The following is an 18,421-nucleotide window of genomic DNA, read 5'->3' on the forward strand; positions in this document are numbered from 1 at the left end:
GGAGAGGGGGTGTGCAGGGCCCAGGCTGCTTGGGGGCAGGATCCAGGAGCATCTTGAACTTTTGGCTTCTTTGGGTTTCGGAGCCATTGGCACCTGCTGGGAGACCTACTGGCCTCAGGAGTAAGAGTCCAGCGCCCAAGACTGACCACTGGCAGTCAGAAGCAGGTAGGCTGAGGGCCCACGTGCATTCCTTCCCAGGTAGACCAAAGTGTGTCCGCAGCTCTCCGCTGAGCGGGACAGGCATGCTCCGAGACCCTGTTATCCCCCTGGAGGTGGGCCGCGCACCCACATCTCCTGTGCCTGTAGTGAAGGGGATGTGGCTTGGGAGGGGGCACTTGGCAGCAAGCTGTTCACTCTTCCAGCCTGCCTTCTGTCGTTGGTGCTCGGTGACTGGCAGTGGCAGCTGTTAAAAAAAAGTCTGGATCAGAGCGAGAACTCTGCAGAAAGTGCCTGTTTCTGGAGCAAGTGGAGGGAAGGCTGTGGATGGTTAGAAGCCCCTCAAGCCTTCCTGTGTACTGTCGGGCCTCCTGGCTGCCCTGGTCCTGCCTGTTAGTTGGAGGGAGCCAACCAGGGGCACATCTGAAAATCCACCTGCTTGTGTGTACAGGGTCCACGTGTGTCACCTGTGGGATGCTGAGTCAGGTGCTCTGAGGGCAAGGGATGGGCAGACTCGTGACAGTGTTCATTTGTACTTGATCTCCATGGCTGGTGTTCATTCATCCTCTCTGTGTATTCACTACGCTTAGGCACTAATCCTTGGGTACTAAGAGTTCTCACTGCTTTCTTTTAACTGCTCAAATTCGATGGTGAGTATGTTGAATCGGCACGTCCTTCACCTGCCAGCTCCCTGAGTGCTAAACTCTCAGGTCCTGTATGTCAGGGTGGGTGCAGTGGGTCACACTCGCTCTTCTGTAATTTCTTAAACTTTGGGATAGTTTCTTCTGGCATCTAGTCATTGTGTCAGACATCAAGAAATAAAGAAAATCCTGTCCTGGCATAGCTGAGGCATTGCTTAGGATAACGGCCCGCAGGCCCGGTGAGTGCTTGTGACTACGGGAATGTGTTCTTGCTGGAGGCCAGCGGTCCAGAAGTGGGGTGTCAGGCACAGCGTGTTCCTCCTGGATCCGAGGGAGAACCCGGCACACCTCTCAGGGTTGCTGGTGGCTGTGCGTGAGTCTGCATGTCCTAGGCTCGTGCGTGGGTGCCTGCTGTGCTCTTCGGCCTCGGCTTTGGGGGTCTTGTCTCTTGTCTTCCCTTCCGAGGATGTTTGTCATTGGATTTGGTGTCCCTCCTTAAGCCGGTCGCCTTGAGGCCATGTTCATCATACCCACAAGGACCTGTTTTACACACACACACACACACACACACACACACACACAGCTTTCGGTGAGGCTGGGCCTGCAGACCTGGTCATCCTACGAGCGATTCCAGCTGATGTCCGCTTCTTGCGGGTGGGCCTTTTCTTTTTCTCCTCCTCCCTCTCTCTTCCTCTCTCTGTTGACACATGGGTGTGTTCCTGCGCCCACTGAAGTCACCGGACTCCCTGTGTCTGCGTGCCTTCTCTGGCTGTGTATGATTTTGTCTTATCCCATCATGGAAATAGCACTTAACAGCTAAGCGACATCTGTCTTCTCAGTTTTGTTACCCTGGCATCATTTTCTGAAATGTCAGGTTCCTTGCCCTGGTTACGTGAACATAACCCTTTGCTTTATCCTAGTGGCTGCTCCCTGGGCATGCTGAAATTTTCCTCTTGCTAGGATTGGAGGCTTTGCTGTGGGTGATAAGCCCTCCTCTTGAGCTTTCTGGCCGAGCCACTGTCTTCCTGCAGCCCTTCTTGGCCAGCTGGAGTTTCCAAGAACCACAGTTTCAGGCCCATCTGTCCCAGGGGCCTGCCTTTCTCATTCCAAATCCTGCCGACTTACTCATCGTTCCTGCACCTCCACCCCACCAGAGACGTATTCAAAGCTTTACAATAGGGACTCACGCACAGCCATCTCTCCTACTTCCCAAAATGGATTTAAAAATGACTCTTGTTCCATTCTTCTTTGATTTGAATAGAAAAGCGCTTAAAAGTGCTTGCCTTGTGTGCTCGCTTGGCCTCATCTTTCTGATGTTGCTTGTGGATTCATGGCTTTTACAAGGAACCGTGTTCTTCCAATGTCCACAGGGTCAGGTGCATCGCGACACTTCAGCCCCAGTCCTGGGAGTGATCTTGGCTGTCTTAAACCTGGTGCCTACAGACCCTTCTCGATCTTTCCCTGACTCCCTCCACCCCCAGATGTGGGGTCAGCTGCTGTCCAAAGAGCCCTGCTTGGGTCTCACACCTGAGCACCCCAATGCTGATGTGCCGTGACAGGTGGCTCAAGTGACATCTTTGCTGTGCCACTTGGATTAAACAGAGCCAGAAAGTCAGGAAACCACACAGATAGTTTCAGGTTTAATTCTTACTTTCCTGATCCTTTTTCTTAAAAACTGTCTGATTTTAAAACTTTTTTTGCAGTCCAATTTGTTTTCTGTACAGGATGCTAACTTGAATTTTTATAACCTCTAACTTTTTAAAATAAATATTTATTTATTTTTTTATTACAAAGTCAGATATACAGAGAGGAGGAGAGACAAAGAGGAAGATCTTCCATCCGATGATTCACTCCCCAAGTGACCGCAGCGGCTGATGCTGCGCCGATCCGAAGCTGGGAACCAGGAACCTCTTCCGGGTCTCCCAAATGGGTGCAGGGTCCCAGAGCATTGGGCCGTCCTCCACTGCTTTCCCAGGCCACAAGCAGGGAGCTTGATGGGAAGTGGAGCTGCCGGGATTAGAACTGGCGCCCATATGGGATCCCAGGTGTTCAAGGCTAGGATTTTAGCCACTAGGCCACATCACCGGGCCCTGTAACCTCTAATTTTTTAAAAAATGATTTATTTTTTTAAAAAGATTTATTTCTTTTTATTGGAAAAGCAGATCTTCAGCAAGAAGGAGAGCCAGTGACAAAGATCTTCGATCTGCTGGTTCACTCCCCAGATTGCTGCAATGGCTGGAGCTGAGCCATTCCAAGGCCAAGAGGCAAGGAGCTTCTTCCATGTCACACATATGAGTTCAGGGTCCCAAGGCTTTGGGCAATCCTCCACTGCTTTCCCAAGCCATAAGCAGGAAGTTGAGCAGCTGGGGCATAAACTGGCATCTAGATGGGATGCCAGCACTTGTGAGGGCAGAGGATTAGCTTGTTGAGACACCGTGCCTCTAATTTATTTTTGTGCCTTTTCTTCCTTTTTTGTTTTCTGTGTAATTTCATCTAAAATAGTTCTCGGGTGTTTCCTTAGTCACCTAGTGACGAAGTGGAGCGAGGCTGAGGAGGCGGACAGAGACTGCTTCCATGAGCCTCTCTGGGCATTTGTGGTGTCTTCCTGGATGCCACACTTACTGGGTGCACACTGGGGATGTTCCTAGGTTGCAGGGTGCGAGGCCCAACAGAGATGTAAAATGCCGGATGGCTGTTATGCTACCAACTCTCCCCAAACACTATGGCTGAAGATGTGGTGGTCCCAGAGGCTGGCAAGCCTGCTGGCAGTAAGGGGTTCTCTGAAGCTGCTGCTGGGACCTGTCCCCCCACACACACACACACTTGGCTGACTCTGAAGGACGGGCAGCGATGGGGTGCCACAGCGCCTGGAGGAGCAGGGCTGGGAGGAGATGGCTCCTTCGGCTGCAGCTCTCTCTGGGCCCAGGCGAGGCTGGGACCCTCAGCAGTGCTGGGACCATTGGTGTAAAGGGAGACGGGGGATTAGAATCTCACGCACTCTGTGTTTTGGGAACCAGCCCTGCAGAGCCGTGGAGGGTTTAGTTGAGCCCTCTGGGACTGTGAGATGGGAGTGAGGGTATGACATTGACTGAAACTCCCAGACTTTCTCTGTCCAGTCAGGCCTTTCCTCACTGTGCTCATTTCTATACTGTTTTGCTTCTTGCCCATCTTCTTAAAAAAATTCAAGCAGGGCCGTACAGCTTTGGACTTGCCCTAAGTTTTGCTCATTAGTCTTTAGACATGTTCTTGTTTCCCCCTGTCTCCCCCAGCCTGTCACTGTTGCTCATTACTGGGAACTCACCGCCTTTCATTAATTATGCTGGGAAGCACTTATAAAGGGTGTTTCTACCTCATTTCCCTAATTATAGCTTAGACACTTGTACTCTCCTTTTAATTGCTCGTACAGGCTTTTTTCCCCCCAAAGAATTGGAATGATGAAAATAATCACCACTTACACTTATTGTGAATGCACTCTCTCCCAGGCACAGTGCTAAGGCACGCATTTGTTCATTAAAGCATCATCTCTGTGGCAGGTGCTGTGTTATTCCCACCTAGCAGATGAGGCTGTTGTTTCTAATGGGGTCACCGAGAAGTTGAACGAGAGATCTGCACTAAATCCCCAAAGTCCAAGCTCTTAGGAAATTATGCTACCATCTGTCTGTCTGTTGGTCCATCCATCCATCCATTTTTTAAAAAAAAAAATAAGATGTATTTTATTTACTTGAAGGGCAGAGTTACAGAAGAGAGGGAGAAACAGAGAAAGAGAGAGAGGAGTGAGATACCTTCCATCTGCTAGTTCATTCCTCAGTTGACTCCAGAGCTGGGCCAGACCTAAGCCAGGACCAGGAGCTTCTTCCAAGTCTCCCACGTGGGTGACAGGGGCCCAAGCATGTTAGCAGGGAGCTGCTGCAGAAGTGGAGTAGCTAAAACTCCCATATGGGACATAGGTGCTACAGGTGGCAACTTAAACCACTGAGGCACAACGCCAGTCCCATCCACCCCTTGCCCCTAAATCCATTGATTTTTCTTTCTAAATGAACAAAACCTCGGAAAGCCTGCAGGTACCTGCCTCTGCTCACCTGACCCAAGGAATGAGAGGCTACGCTGAGGTTTGCTGTCAGAGACCAGAGGGAGAGGAGAGAGATGTTCAGATAACAGGAGCAGCGACTTACAGCTACTTACAGAACAAGTCAAGTCACTGGCTGCTGACTTTAAATAGATGCTCCAGAAAGCTTCAGATACATGTCCAAAGGTTGGGGTCAGAGAAAGGGATTCAAGTCAGGGAGGCTGACTTCTACTTTGACCAGGAAGCTTCTGGGGTTGGTCAGATTGGGAATACGTTAGAAGAAGAAGGGACAGCCGAGGGGCATTGGGCCTCCCAGGTGTAGGTGACAGCCAGAGGACCAGATGGCCAGCGATGGTACTGTTCTTGTGTCCCTCCTCCCTCCCCCATTTTCTGGACATTTATGAAAGCCTGCTCACAACCCGAGCCAACAATCATTCCCTCTGCCCACTGGGTAGACCGTTTCCTTGCCTATTTGTGAATGGAGCCCCTGCTGCTATCTTCCTCCTTGCCCTCCTGGGGCTTGAAGAAGCTCTGTTATCTCATAGGTGCTGAAGGAGCCCCTATTCCCGCAGTTGACAAGGGGATAGGGTCTAGAAGCAAGGCTGGGCGAGGAGAGCCAGATACAGCCCTCAAGAGAGGAGTAAAAGAGACTTCTAGAACAGAAGCAGGGCTAGGAAAGCAGATCTGGGACCTCACTGCCCCAGCATTGCAGGCTGCTCAGCTGCTGATGGACTAGGAGGGTCAACACAGATTTATACGAAGACCAATGCTGCCGCCAGGGTTTACAGATAATGGGTGGGTATAGTTTTCCTCTTAATTTTCCTGCACAGACAAACCTGTGCATGCAATTTCATATATGCATATAGGAGTTGCTGTTGGCATCAACAATCCTTACAGGACTCAACCCCAGGCCAGCACATGCCTTAAAGGACTCGGGATGGGATTTCTGACTGGGTGATTGTGTGTCCCAAGGATGTTGATCAATGCCTGGAAACATTGTTGAGTGTCACACATGGCAGGCACAGCGTGATGTTGTTGGCCCTGAATGGACAGGGCCACTGCTAAAGAAGAACACCCCACAGCATCAAAGCCAGATCTGCACCATAAAGAATTGTTTGATCTTACCCCCAGCCAACCCCCAATATCAGGGCAGTCAATCTAAAAATCTAGATTACTCAATCCCCCCTATTGATGGTGCAACCTTTAAACACTTCAGCCACTTAGGAATCCTGAGTCCAAGCTCTGTTTTTCAAGGCCATGGCATATCCCAGGTGCGTTTCATAAGGCCAGGTCCTGCAGGTGGCCAGGCTCCTCCTGGCGGGGCCTTCTGCACCTCAGTGACCCAGGTGAGAGGCCGAGCAGCAGCAGAGCCCTCCGTAAGGGCGTGCCTCTCTGTTTCAGCATGTCAGAGTGCAGACAGGAACAGCAAGAGCAGCAGCACTGTAGCAATGTGAAAACATTAACATTTCCTGGAGGTGGTGAAACATTTAAATCAGGCTGAAGCAAGGCAAGCTGCATTCCGTGGTGACCCCCAAGTCCTTCACACTTGCTGGGGAAGGTGGGTAGGGATGGCATAAGCCCCCAGTTTCCTCTCCCACCCCCCACCTGCACCTGCCCTCCTCCCTGTGCGGAGGTGCTCCTTGGCCTTTGCCCCCAGCTTCCTTGGAAGACATTTCCTCCATCTCGGCATCAATTTTTTTTTTTCCAGAGCCAGCCAGTTTCCATGGTAACGGTTAGATTGAAAGATGAGCAGGGAGCAGGAGGCGAGGCCGCAGCCAGAGAGGCTGGGTGGTGGTGTGTGTCCCTGACGTCACCCTCTGGGCGTCGGGATAGGACGATTCAGGCTACTCCCATTCAGGGCTGCTGTCCAGTGCTGCTTTATCAGCTTGGCCGCTCCAGACTCCAGAGCTGTGCCGTTCACCTCCCCTCTCTTTTCTGCTCCTCCTCCTCCCCCACCCCTGGCACCCTTCCTAGGCTTTTTCTCCCGCCCCCCCCCCTTCTCGCTGCCCCTTTTCCATTTTGGCTCCAGACTGTCGCTTAAGAATGCACAGTCTTCTTCCCGTGTGCCTGGGGATGCTCTTGGGCCCCACGTCTTGGAAGGGCAGGGAGGCATGGCAGCGCCTCACTTGACGTTGATGATGGCGCTGTGAGGTCCCTTCTTCCTCCTGCAAGAATCCTGACTATGCAGAAATTCATCGAAGCGGATTACTACGAACTAGACTGGTATTATGAAGAATGCTCGGACGGTAATGATGGGCCCTGCCAAATGGGGCAGGGATGGGAGGGGCATCGTCTGTCTGCAAGGAGGAGGGTGGTCCCAAAACCATCCCTGCGGGGGATGGCAGAGGTGGGGAGAAGCTGAGCAGAAGCAGGGACAGGGGCAGTGAGGGTAGTGGCGCCAGGGTGGGGAGCCGCTAGCAGCAGCCTGACCCGCTGGCAGGCCTGTTTGGCTGTGACTGTTTCCAAAGCGTGGTGGAGGGAATAGCAGGTGCAGGGTCTGGGAGTGTGAGACTCCTGTGCAGTGAGAGGCTTCTCTGCTGTGTGCAGCTCCGTTGCTCAGGAGGGCAGATGGGTTTTGATGTGCCAGGCTTGCACACACGATGCTTCTGTTGAAACCTCTGTGGTGTGAGACGAGTGTGTGGTTGATGTGTGTGCGTGTGCAATTGGCAATGTGTTCCCTGAGCTCTGTGCTGTGTGTGGGGAGGCACGGTTAGAGATTCCGGAGGTGGTGACTCCTGGGTCTGTGAACAGCAGGCCTGGAAGAATCTGTCCTTCCCAGAGCGCAGACGTGGGGGCTGTTCCTCCATGGGTGAGGCTGGGGCTGGGGGAGGCAGCTGCAGCTCACGGTGCACGGGTGATTTGAGCCGTGGCATTGGCTTGTTAATGGGAAAGCGCAGAGACTGGGCTGGGGAAGGGCTGGGAGAGCACGTATCCACGAGTTGCCATCTGGGTTAGTGCAGGGACGGAGGGCGTGGCACATGCTGGGGGAGGCTGGCCCGGAGGCTTTAGGCGCCCCGGAGTGTTTGGAGGGAAGAGTCAAGGCCCTGCAGTGGTCGCGCTTTGTTGCAGATTATACTCTCTGTGGTTTCCCAGTTCTTTTCGGAAAAATGACCCTTCAATTGTAGGCTCTTTGCCTCAAACCAGACGGTTGATATGTAAGCTCTGAGAGTTCCTTCCCAGTGGGTCCTATCTCTTCCTAGTTCTGCCCCAGCCATTCGTGGGTAGGCTGGCTGCTTCTTAATTAATGGAGTCGGAAGTTTCCAGAGCTACATTGAATTAACAAAATGATGCAGCAGACCAGGAACTGGCCTTTCTGGCGAGCTGAGGGAGGAGTACACCCAATATCCTCATTTCCTGTCCTTTGGCCTTTCTTTGACCGCAGGCTGCAGGAGAGGTGCTGAGAAAGAGGCTTGCCCAGGGCAGGTTGGGCAGAACTGTGCAGAGTAACTTACCACGGTCCCCAGAGGTAATGAACCCATTGGTGAGGATGGCAGGCACCCACAAGATCTGAGGTGAGAGGATAAAGCAATAAAGGAAGATACCCCCTAGTACTTTTTTTTTTCCCCTCTGGATGTATTCTGTCCGGAAGCCAGCTCCCACTTGTCCCCCAGTTCTGAGAGGCAGGTGCAGGAACCCTGCCGTTTGGGGAGACCATCATGGGCCTCCTTGCCTATCTTTTCCATAGTTTCTTGAAGTCGACAGTCACAACTCCAGCCACAGCATCCTGCGCAGGTGTAGTCTCATGCCTGTCACATGGTCTGTGAGTATGTTGGGTGTGGCCACAGATGATCAGCCCCCTCTGTGGACATCATCCAAGAAGTAGGAGACAAACTGTTCCTTTATGTCGAGACCCATGGCTGCGTTGCCCAGTTCTCTTTTCACACGGGAACAAAGCCAGTCTTGGCCATGGTCGCTCTGGTGTGTGAGAAGAGGCCTTCTGCTATCTGGGTGTCCATCAGAGGATTTTCTTACCCACTGGTTCCTGGGCAGAGAGTTTGGGAAAGGAAAGAGGAGATGGCTCGTCTTTCCGAGGGCTTGTACATATCCACCGCTGAGGCCACCTGCATGTACTTTGAGTAAAAACCCTGGCCCTTTCACCGCTACCCCATTGCTGGGGGCAGAATTCCCTAGGAGAGTGGACAGCTTTGTAGTCTCAGTTGCAGAGTTAGTAAGGAACCAAGACCACCCCTCCCCCTGCCCATGCTTTGCATTAGGGCACCTCAGTTTGGGTTTGATTTGTTTGCAAGTTCTCTGTTCTTTCCTGGCTTCAGGCAGGTTTGCCCTGTGTTCATGCATCTTTTAACTTGCAAATCAGCATGCACACAGCATTGCTTTGTCTCTCTTATCCTTGGGCACTGGGGTCAATATCTAAGCAGCTTTCCATACTAATAATAAAAAAGGTGAGTCAAAGTTTCAAGCAAAAAAAAAAAAGATGCAGAATCACCAATTGTGTCAACATCCCCGACTCCCGGACATCGCAGCGTCAGTCCTGCCAAGAGTGCTGTGGCTGCGTGGGGAGTTGGTCCGCAGGCCTTTCGGAGTGTTCTTTAAATGTTGGAGGAGGTGGCTGCTATTCTGCCTTACCTTTGAGGAGTGTGAGAGCTTTCTTCAGTTTGTACTCATCCACGCCCTCTTAGCAAAGTTTGTTTCGGTGGTTTTGTCCCCTTCTGCCCTCCCACCGTCGGAGTGTACAGTGAGGGGCATGGGAGCAGGAAGTTAATCATGAGAACTGGGAGGAGCTGGATGGCTCATACCTTGAGCCAGTCATCAGAGGTGCTATGTTTCGGCGTGGCCAGTGCTGGGCACGGTACGCTTAGCAGAAGGCTGTCTTGAACCTGTATGTTTGTAGCATCACCTTTGCGGTCATATAAGATCCTGGGTCTCTCTTCTGGGCAAGTGACCCAAGATCCCAGGTGGGAAATGGACATAAACCAGGCTGGATTGGAGCCTGGGAGGGAGAGTGGGGGCTTGGGCTGGTGCTCCCTGTACTTTTTCTCAGCCATAGTACTCGTGGTTCTCTTTCTTAACAACAACAAGAAAATGTCCCGGGGTGAGTATCTGACCTAGCAGTTACAACACCCCTTGGGACAACTTCGTCCTGTGTTGGGGTGCTAGAGTTCACACCCAACCTCCTTTCCCATATCCAATTTCCAGCTACAGCACAGCCTGGGAGGCGGCTGCAGCTGATGGCTCAAGGAGTTGGGTCCTGGCTACCCAACGCACCATGCGTTTCCAAAAATGCATATTAACCAAACCCTACTTCGATAGGATCCCATCAAGGCAGACCCCACCAAGGGGGGCCATTCCACCACGGCCTGGAAATGCAGGACTCACAAAAACAGTTCCAGATCAAGGACTGAAACGGCCTGTCAGCTGAAGGCCAGCTGGGCTCTTGGACTTTCCGTGGCCATGAGGAGTATTATTGAGGCCACTGAGAAAACCTTCAGGAAGGTGCGGACTAGGCGACAGTGTTGCTTCAGTGCTGGATCTTGCACATAGGGCAGAGACCCGGGGGTGTTTGCGTCTGGCTCACTTCACTTACTGTGAGGTCTTCGAGTTTCATCCGTTTTGTTGCAGATGATAGAATGATGTTCTTTCTAACACCTTCTCTTTATCCATACATCCAGGATTAGGTACCTAGCTGACTCCCTGCCTTGAGCATTGTGAATACTGCAGAAGTAAGCACTGGTGTGCAGGTGCCTCTTTCCTTTAGTTTTTATACCCAGAAATAGGAAAGCTGAATCATGTAATAGGTCTATTTTCAGTTTTTTGAGGAACGTCCATTCCATTGTTCTTAATAGTTGATACTACTTTTCCTTGTAACTTTTATTTTTTTTTTAAAGATTTATTTTATTTTTATTGGAAAGGCAGATATATAGAGAGGAGAGACAGAGAGGAAGATCTTCCATCCGATGATTCACTCCCCAAGTGAGCGCAACGGCTGATGCTATGCTGATCCGAAGCTGGGAACCAGAAACTTCTTCCGGGTCTACCACATGGCTTTGGGCCGTCCTCAACTGCTTTCCCGGGCCACAGGCAGGGAGCTTGAAGGGAAGCGGGGCGCCGGGATTAGAACTAGAGCCCATATGGGATCGGGGCGTACAAGGCGAGGACCTTAACCACTGTGCCATTGCGCCGGGCCCAACTTTTATATTTTAAATACCTTCCCCACCCTAACATACCAAATAGTCGTGGCTCCATTTGTATGGCAGTCAACAGGGGCACACTGTAGTATGTTTCATATATCGAATTATCAGCATAATTTAAAGGCAGGGAAAATTGGTTTTTAAGTGTCATATCCGAATCTTCATTGTGTGCTGGCTTGGGCATCCATTGTGAAAAAGTTATTCTAGATTTGAGCTTCAAGATGAGTCCAGCTGGGCCCGGCACGATAGCATAGTTGTTAAAGTCCTCGCCTTGCACATGCCAGACTCCCATATGGGCATTGGTTCTAATCCCAGCAGCCCTGCTTCCCATCCAGCTCCCTGCTTGTGGCCTGGGAAGGCAGTAGAGGATGACCCAAAGCCTTGCGACCCTGCACCCGTGTGGGAGACCCAGAAGAGCTCCTGGCTTCTGGCTTCGGATTGGCTCAGCTCCAGCCGTTGTGGTCATTTGGGGAGTGAACCATCAAACAGAAGATTTTCCTCTCTGTCTTTCCTCCTCTCTGTATATTGCCTTTCCAATAAAAATAAATCAATCTTAAAAAAAAAAAAGATGTGTTCAGCCAGCTTAATGATGAGTAAGATCTCTGGCGAGGGGAGTTGGAAGAATGAAGTCAGCTTCTTTTCTCTCCGATAGACCCTGTGACCCAGCACACATCTTCCTGTCAGCCTGGCATTGATGAGTCCTGTCTGGGGCTGGGTGCACTCCATGTCTGCCTTGCCAGCGGTGCAGTATCTTGAGGACCTGACTCACATGCCTGCCACATTTTAATAACTCACCTTGATTTGGATTAACAAGTCCAAGTTGCTCCCATTTACAGAAATGAAAGATTGTGGGGTCCCCCCCCCAGTATGTATCTTTATTTATATACATTGTATTTCAAGCTTAGGCTGCTGTTCAAAATGTGATCTTGAGCAGTCAGAGAAAGAGAGAGAGAGAGAGAGAGAGAGAAGAGGGGGAAAGGGGAGACTGAGTGCTACCAGCATTGGTCTGCTTCCCAAGTGTCCCAAGAGGCTGAAGCTAAGATGGGCTGAGGCCAGGAACTCCACCCAGGTCTCCTACGTGGCCCAGTTATTTGAGTCTGCATCAGGATGCTGGACTCACGCTGAGCCGGGAACTGAGTTCCAGCACTATGATGTGTGGTGCAGGTGTCTACACTGCTAGGTCAGACACACCCAGTCCAAATGGTGTCATCTTTATCCCGATTAAAATATAGCAGCCACTCAGGTTCCAAAAATGTGGCCAGAGAAGGTATCCGTTCCTATGGTTTCATCTTCTATGCAAATCTTGGTCCTATTCTGTTTTGCTCCTTGTAAGCACTGCTGTGTGATCTCATCTGAGCCTTTACGGGGAAAGCCTTGTCCATGGCCCATCCGAGGCCCAGGCCCTGAACTTGGTGCTGCAAGTCTTTCATGATGACCTTGCCTCTGCTAAGACCTTCCTCCTGGTTAACTGGGGGAAGCCAATCACAGAAACACAGTACAGGTCTAACCTAAAGGCTGCAGGTTACCGCGTGAGCAATGGTCCTCTGAGATCCCAGGGCCTGGGGCTGTCTCCCAGTGGGTCAGATGTAGGAAGCTGCCAGTCTCACCAATAGAGGCAAAATCCAGTAGTGTCCAGGAATTGATGCTAAAATTGGCAGGTCGGCTGTGTAGTGCTTTTACAGGCCACATAGCAAGCTGTTAGCAATCCTCTCTTCTGAGGGGAGAGCTGCCTTGTTCTGGCAGTTCTAAAGGATTATATACATTTAGGAAAGCAAAGATTGAGGGTGACAGTGGGATTTTTTTTTTTTTTTAAAGAATACAGATTAATACAGAGAAAATGCATTCGGTTCTTAGCTACCTCAACCCGTGCAGCGGTGACTATCACCTTTTCCATTTCATTTTTTGCTGGAAGAGGGGACACACACTCTCTCCCTTTTGGCTCGCCTCTGTCCTCAGGCACCTGTGGCAGTCGGACCTGTTGCTGCTGCCCCCTCCAGCGACACACCCACAGGAAATCTGTCATCTGAGACTGTTTGTTGGGCAATCTCTCACCCGGGCAACTCCTCCCACCGGCGCCCCACCTTTCCACAGGTGTACCCGCCAAAGGCTTGGCTCCTATTGTCCCTCGTGGTTGCTACCACACTTCCAGGAAGCTGCCATTCCTTGGTGCTCCCCGGGGACAGCTTGACAGGTCCTGCTCACCCGCCTGCCTCTACATAACACCTGTCAGCCTGTTCTCCCTCCCAGCAGGTGGCTTTCCCCGCCCAGTCCCTCCCTGGGAAACACCCCCTTCCGGGTCCTCCCTAAGTGATGCTGGGCCAATGACCCTGTGCGCTGCTGCTCCACTCCTGGCTGAGCCAGGGCAGGTGCAGTACCTGCCCCGGGGCCAGCCGGGACCCAGCCTGAGCCCCGCCGGTCCCCTCCTCCCCCACCAAATGCCCCAATGGCTCCTGTAGGCAGGCAGCCAAGAGCAGCCCCAAGAACAGCCCTGTAGGATGATGTTTCAGCTTTGGGATCACCCCAGCAATGTCCCTGGGAGACGCAGGAGGGGAAGAGGAGTGTTTTGAATACGACTGTCAAGATGAAGAGAGGAGGTCCTGCCCGGAGCAGCAGCAGCTGGACACCCCGGACCTCTGGGAAGAGGGTAAATGCCCATCCTTTGCTCCCATCTGATCCTCTCGAGGCTCTTGTCGCACTGTGCCGGGCTGTTGGGATTTCCCAGCACTTGTGTGGGGTGTTTGCCAACTGAGGTGCAGGTTGGAGTACGGGGTTCACTGATGCCCATGTATGACCCCTCTCCCCAGTCCCTAGAAGAGCAGCCCTTTCTGGTTAACACCTGCCTCCCCAGAAACGGCCGTCCCGGCTTGCTCCCCCCTCGATTTGACGGGCCATTTCTGGATCCGGACGAGCCAGATCCAAGTGTGTAGGACTGTAAGCCCCGCCTCTGCTGCTTCCTTGGAGGACTTTGGAGTCCATCCGTGGGGTTGTGAACACTGGTAGTGTTTGCTCTTGTTATTGTTGTTGTTATTCTGTGGCATTCCAGCACCTGTGTCTTCAGGATTCCAATCACTGGTCTTGATCAGTTCATAGATAAGAGAGCCAAGCAGGGTTAAGTGTGGCAGGTTCTCCTGCTGGCCGTGTTTACTTAAGAAAAATGTTCATAGCTGGTTTGAAATAGGGATTTAAAAAAAGAAGACTCTTTCAAAGAGTTTGAAATCATGGAGGGCCACCCCTTTCCCACTCCCATGGCCAGGCACATCAGAGGGAATGCACCTCTGGGTGGAGTGAGGAGTGGAGGAGTGAAGCAAGGAGGCATCCACATGTGGGCCTGAGTGTTCTGGTGTGGGTTCTGGTGCTCTCACCCACAGGCCAGAGGAGGGGAAGCTAGCAGGTGAAGCAATTGGTTTCCACAGGGACCCTGTGAGCATTCTCCAGGTGTCTGTCTGTCTCCTCTCTCTCTCTCTCTCTCTCTCTCTCTCTCTCGATCAAAACAATCAGAACTCCTCTGCAGACGTTTGACTGGTCTGTTTTCCACTCTAAGGATGATGTTCATTTCGAAATTATTTATAGCCAGCCGCATGTCGAAAAGTGGTTTCCTTTTGAGGTTACTGTCCCGAAAATGCGAGCACTTCGCCTCCAGGACAGCTCAGGCTCTGCTGGGAAGGAGGGACAGTAGGACAGGCCACAGGAGAGCGAGGGCGATTCAGGGCTGAGACCTGGAGCCTGGCTGGTGCCCCTGAGGCTGTGTAGTGAAGAAACTGAGGAGGGGAAGGTAGTGACAGACAACCTGGGGGCCTAGAGCCCAATGGTGGCAGGGAGTGGGGGTGACAGCCCGTCTGCTCGTTTAGGACTGGGGCCAGTCCACATTTATTTAACTGGATCAGCTTCTCCGTGTAGCCCCTAGTAGAACCTGCACCAGTGCCACCTGCCAGTTTGCTAGAAGCACAGCAACTCAGGGGCCCTGAATCTGCATAGAGGCAGCTCTGCATGCACTGGGCATGCACATCCAAGCATGAAAGACCTTGTGCCCACGGAGCACAGGAAGGGGAATTGTAAAGTCAGACACCAAGCCAGCAATGCCAAAGACTGCATGAAAGCCTGGAACTCTGCTCACGTCTCTAAGTTAGGGGAAGAAAATGTTTTTTGTTGCCTGTATTTCCTGTATACACACAGTACATACTGTCTTCACATATCTCTCTATATATCAACGTTCTTTTGAACTGAGAGCCAGATAATGGTGATGATGGTGGTGGTGGTCATCTTGCACCTGCTGTGTGCCAGGCCCCATTGTAGTGCTAAATGTGGATTCATACCTTCAACCCCTCACACAACCGCTATACCAGCTGTCATGCTATTCTAACTCCCCGTTTTATAAGCGCACAGGAGAAAACCAAAATAGGTCATCTGGAGATGTCCCAGAACTAAGGGGTAGTTCCAGGCTATACTCTTAACCACGATACCCATACTTTTCAGAGCAGAGTCCCTAGCTCACCACATCAATGCCCCCATCACACCTCACCCCAAGCCCAAGAGTTAATGCACGTTCCTGGGCCCCACTCCAGACCTGCTGGGCGGTCAGAAGCTGCAGGGCAGGGCTCAGACACCTGGGTTGTTCACACACCCGCAGGGTGACTCCCCATCTCATAAAGACTGGCTTGTCTGCCTTCCAGTGGAATTCACAGACGGGCGACATCGCCCTGAATTCCCCATCTGATGCTGGGCAGTCGTGTTTCCTTGTTTCTCTGGTTTGTTCCCATCCTCTTCCTACCCCCACCGTTCCGTCTCTTTCTAATAAAATACTCTGAGCTGTCTGGTCGATGTGTGTTGGCAGCAACGGCCAGTATGCTTCACTCTCTTTGTGAAAGGAAAACGAACTCACTTTTTGAGCCATGGCTCCTCTCCTGGCCTGAAGGAAGTCTATGGTGAGACTGGGTAAGCTTAGCAACCGCTTGGGTGTGGTTTCACAATCAGTCTGGTGGGGACTCGTGTGGCAGATCCAGGAACAAGCTACTGGACATGCTCTCTCTCACGTGGCATTCTCCATCACAGCCACAATATAATTGTCCATGGGAAGCAGGTCCTGTGTGTGGCAGAGATGTGCTCAGCAAGGAATAATATAATAACAAAATGTGTACTGTGTGCATCTACGGCGATTCTCAACAGTGTCAGCTCATCTGAAAGAAGCACTTTGGGTTGAAAACTCAAGGACAGAATTAGTCTGAATTGCTCTGTTACAGAGAGCAGGGTGCAGTGTTCCTGTCCCAGACAGCTTGTGGGGTGTGTAGTGCTTTCCAGCATCCAAACTCCAACATCAGAGTTATTCCTGTTTAGCAATCCAAGTGCCTCGGGCACAGCTAGGTCAGCCTGGTGCAGAGTTGCCCAGCTGTCAGCACACAGCAGATCCCTCTCCCTGGCTTAGAGGTCTGCCTGTCCACCGTACCCTGCTTGTAAGCCCTTCCTTCGTGTTATCTCCATTGACCCTCTTGAGCAATGTGGATGCTCCATTGGAGTTCCATCACCAGGAGGGGCAGGCCGTGCTAGTCAGTAACTTTGCAAGGAGAGGGACTTATTCGCACTCAATGTCTGCAGGTCGTACACGTCCAGTGCCCAGCCGTGCTCTCAGGGGGGAGGGGTGTGTTTGCATTCACTGGTGCTCCTCTCGGAGGAGGGCTGTTTGCATTCACTGGTGCTCCTCTCGGAGGAGGGCTGTGTTTGCATTCGCCGCTGCCCTCTGCAGAGAGACCAGACAGGCGGACCCGTGCGAAGGGAGTCACTGGCACACCCCTGTCTGTGCCTGAGCTGCAGAACTGGCATGAGGAACAAGCCGGGGAAAGGTGGAATTTCACTGCCAGTTCCTTGTGGTTTGTTGTACAAAGCAAATTCCTTTTCTTTTCTTTCTTTCTTTCTTGATTTTTTTTTCTTTTAAGACTTTGTTGACTTACTGATTAGAAAGAGTGACAGAGAGGGAGAGACAGACAGAAAAAGATCTTCCTTCTGTTGGTTCACTCCCCAGATGGCCACAGCAGCTGCCAGGGCTGGGCCAGGCTGAAGTCAGGAGCCAGGAACTCCAGCCAACTCTCCCACGTTTGAGTGGCAGGGGCCCAAGCACTTGGACTATCATCACATTAGCAGAGAGCCAGCTTGGAAAAGAAGTAACTGGGACTTGAACCTGCGCTGTCATAATGGGATGGCAGCGTCTCGAGCAGCAGCTTAACCTGTGTCATTCTGGATGGCTCAGTAAGGGGTGGGATCGTAAGAGATGTGCTGTTTGGTGAGCGCCCTCGTCGCCAGCTCCAGTCTCTGTAAGGACACAGGCTGTAGGAGCGAGCCCCTTCCTTTCTAGGGCTGGCTGCACATGGTGGGTGAGTGGGCAGCAAGAGCCCTTTTGGCACAAAGGGCAATACCCAGGCATTGAGTACTTAACCAGAACTTAGAGTCTAGAAAAGGAGGTGAACACATTGCCAGCTGGGGAAGGGAACCTGACAGAATGCCCAGAGCTGACCTCCTCTGTCCAGTGGCAGATCCTGCTGGCTGTTCCCATGTGGGTTCCAAAGCATGCTGGGAAAACCCTGATGCACTGACCCAGCACCATCCTCCAGCTTGCCAGGGCCCTCCTGGGCTGCAGGGCTGGCTGAACCCACACAGGATGGCTCCCCCACTGTGCACCACATCTGAAGGTGACTGAGACTGCTCAGGCCTGTGCAGGCCACAAAGGGGGCATGCCAGCCCCAGGGCAGGAGCCTCGCATGTTTGCATTGACACGTATGTAAGGTGGCATTCAAGGGCACTAGTTCTACTTTCCTGTAGGGTCAAGGGTGACAAAGAAGTCCAGCCGGCTTATCAGTGCCAACCACAGACAGCACTGTGACAAAGGTCTCCTGGCTCATGGCCTTGTCATCTTCCTCTCTGTTGCTGATTTGGTTTTTGATATCCATAGCTACCCCCTGCAGGTGGCTCTTCTGCTGGAACAGGGGTGCCAGTGTCACCTCACACTGGCCATGGACAACGCTCTCTTCTGACCTCTGTATCTTGGGGCCTCTGGCTGCTCTGCTCATTTTGGGGGGCCTGTCCCCTGTCCCTCTGCCACCCCAGAATTAAATTTCCCAGCACCAGCAGTAACACCTGCTACTTGCTGCTCTGTCTTATGTTCATCTGTGCACCTGTCTTCCCTTTTCCTGTAGATCAAGAATGCCTTGAGGGTGAGATTCATTGATTTACCGCATAGATAGTGATTGGGGGTCCGCAGCTTGGGGGTGGTATTGTCAGCAGATTCAGGCCCTCCTACCATAGCTCTGTGACCTGGGCTGTGTCTTCCCATCTCCAGTGGGACAGCCGTGAACACAGGGTGGATGGATGTGGAGTCTGACACAAGGTCTTCCAATCTGAGATCAGCATCCAACAAGCCTGACCTA

General features: G+C 52.0%; 1 protein-coding gene across 4 annotated transcripts in view; it reads left to right on the forward strand.

The window, feature by feature from the left end:
* The window catches only part of TRAK1 (trafficking kinesin protein 1), an 85,739-nt gene that overhangs the window by 29,390 nt on the left and 37,928 nt on the right, over positions 1 to 18,421 (forward strand). Inside the window, exon 1 of one of the 4 annotated variants that reach the window (XM_040994297.1) lies at positions 7,010 to 7,109. The exons of 1 other annotated variant lie outside the window; for it this stretch is intronic. In XM_040994297.1, coding sequence (XP_040850231.1) covers positions 7,046 to 7,109 — 64 coding nt within the window. In that variant the 5' untranslated portion in view covers positions 7,010 to 7,045. Of the gene's footprint in view, positions 1 to 7,009; positions 7,110 to 13,535; positions 13,654 to 18,421 lie in introns of those variants that run through there. 2 more of the 4 variants (XM_040994294.1, XM_040994296.1) reach the window with 2 other exon arrangements.

The sequence above is a fragment of the Ochotona curzoniae genome, unplaced genomic scaffold (genome assembly GCF_017591425.1).
Source record: "Ochotona curzoniae isolate NIBS_2020 unplaced genomic scaffold, NIBS_Ocur_1.0 contig_908, whole genome shotgun sequence".
NCBI classification, from domain to species: domain Eukaryota; kingdom Metazoa; phylum Chordata; class Mammalia; order Lagomorpha; family Ochotonidae; genus Ochotona; species Ochotona curzoniae.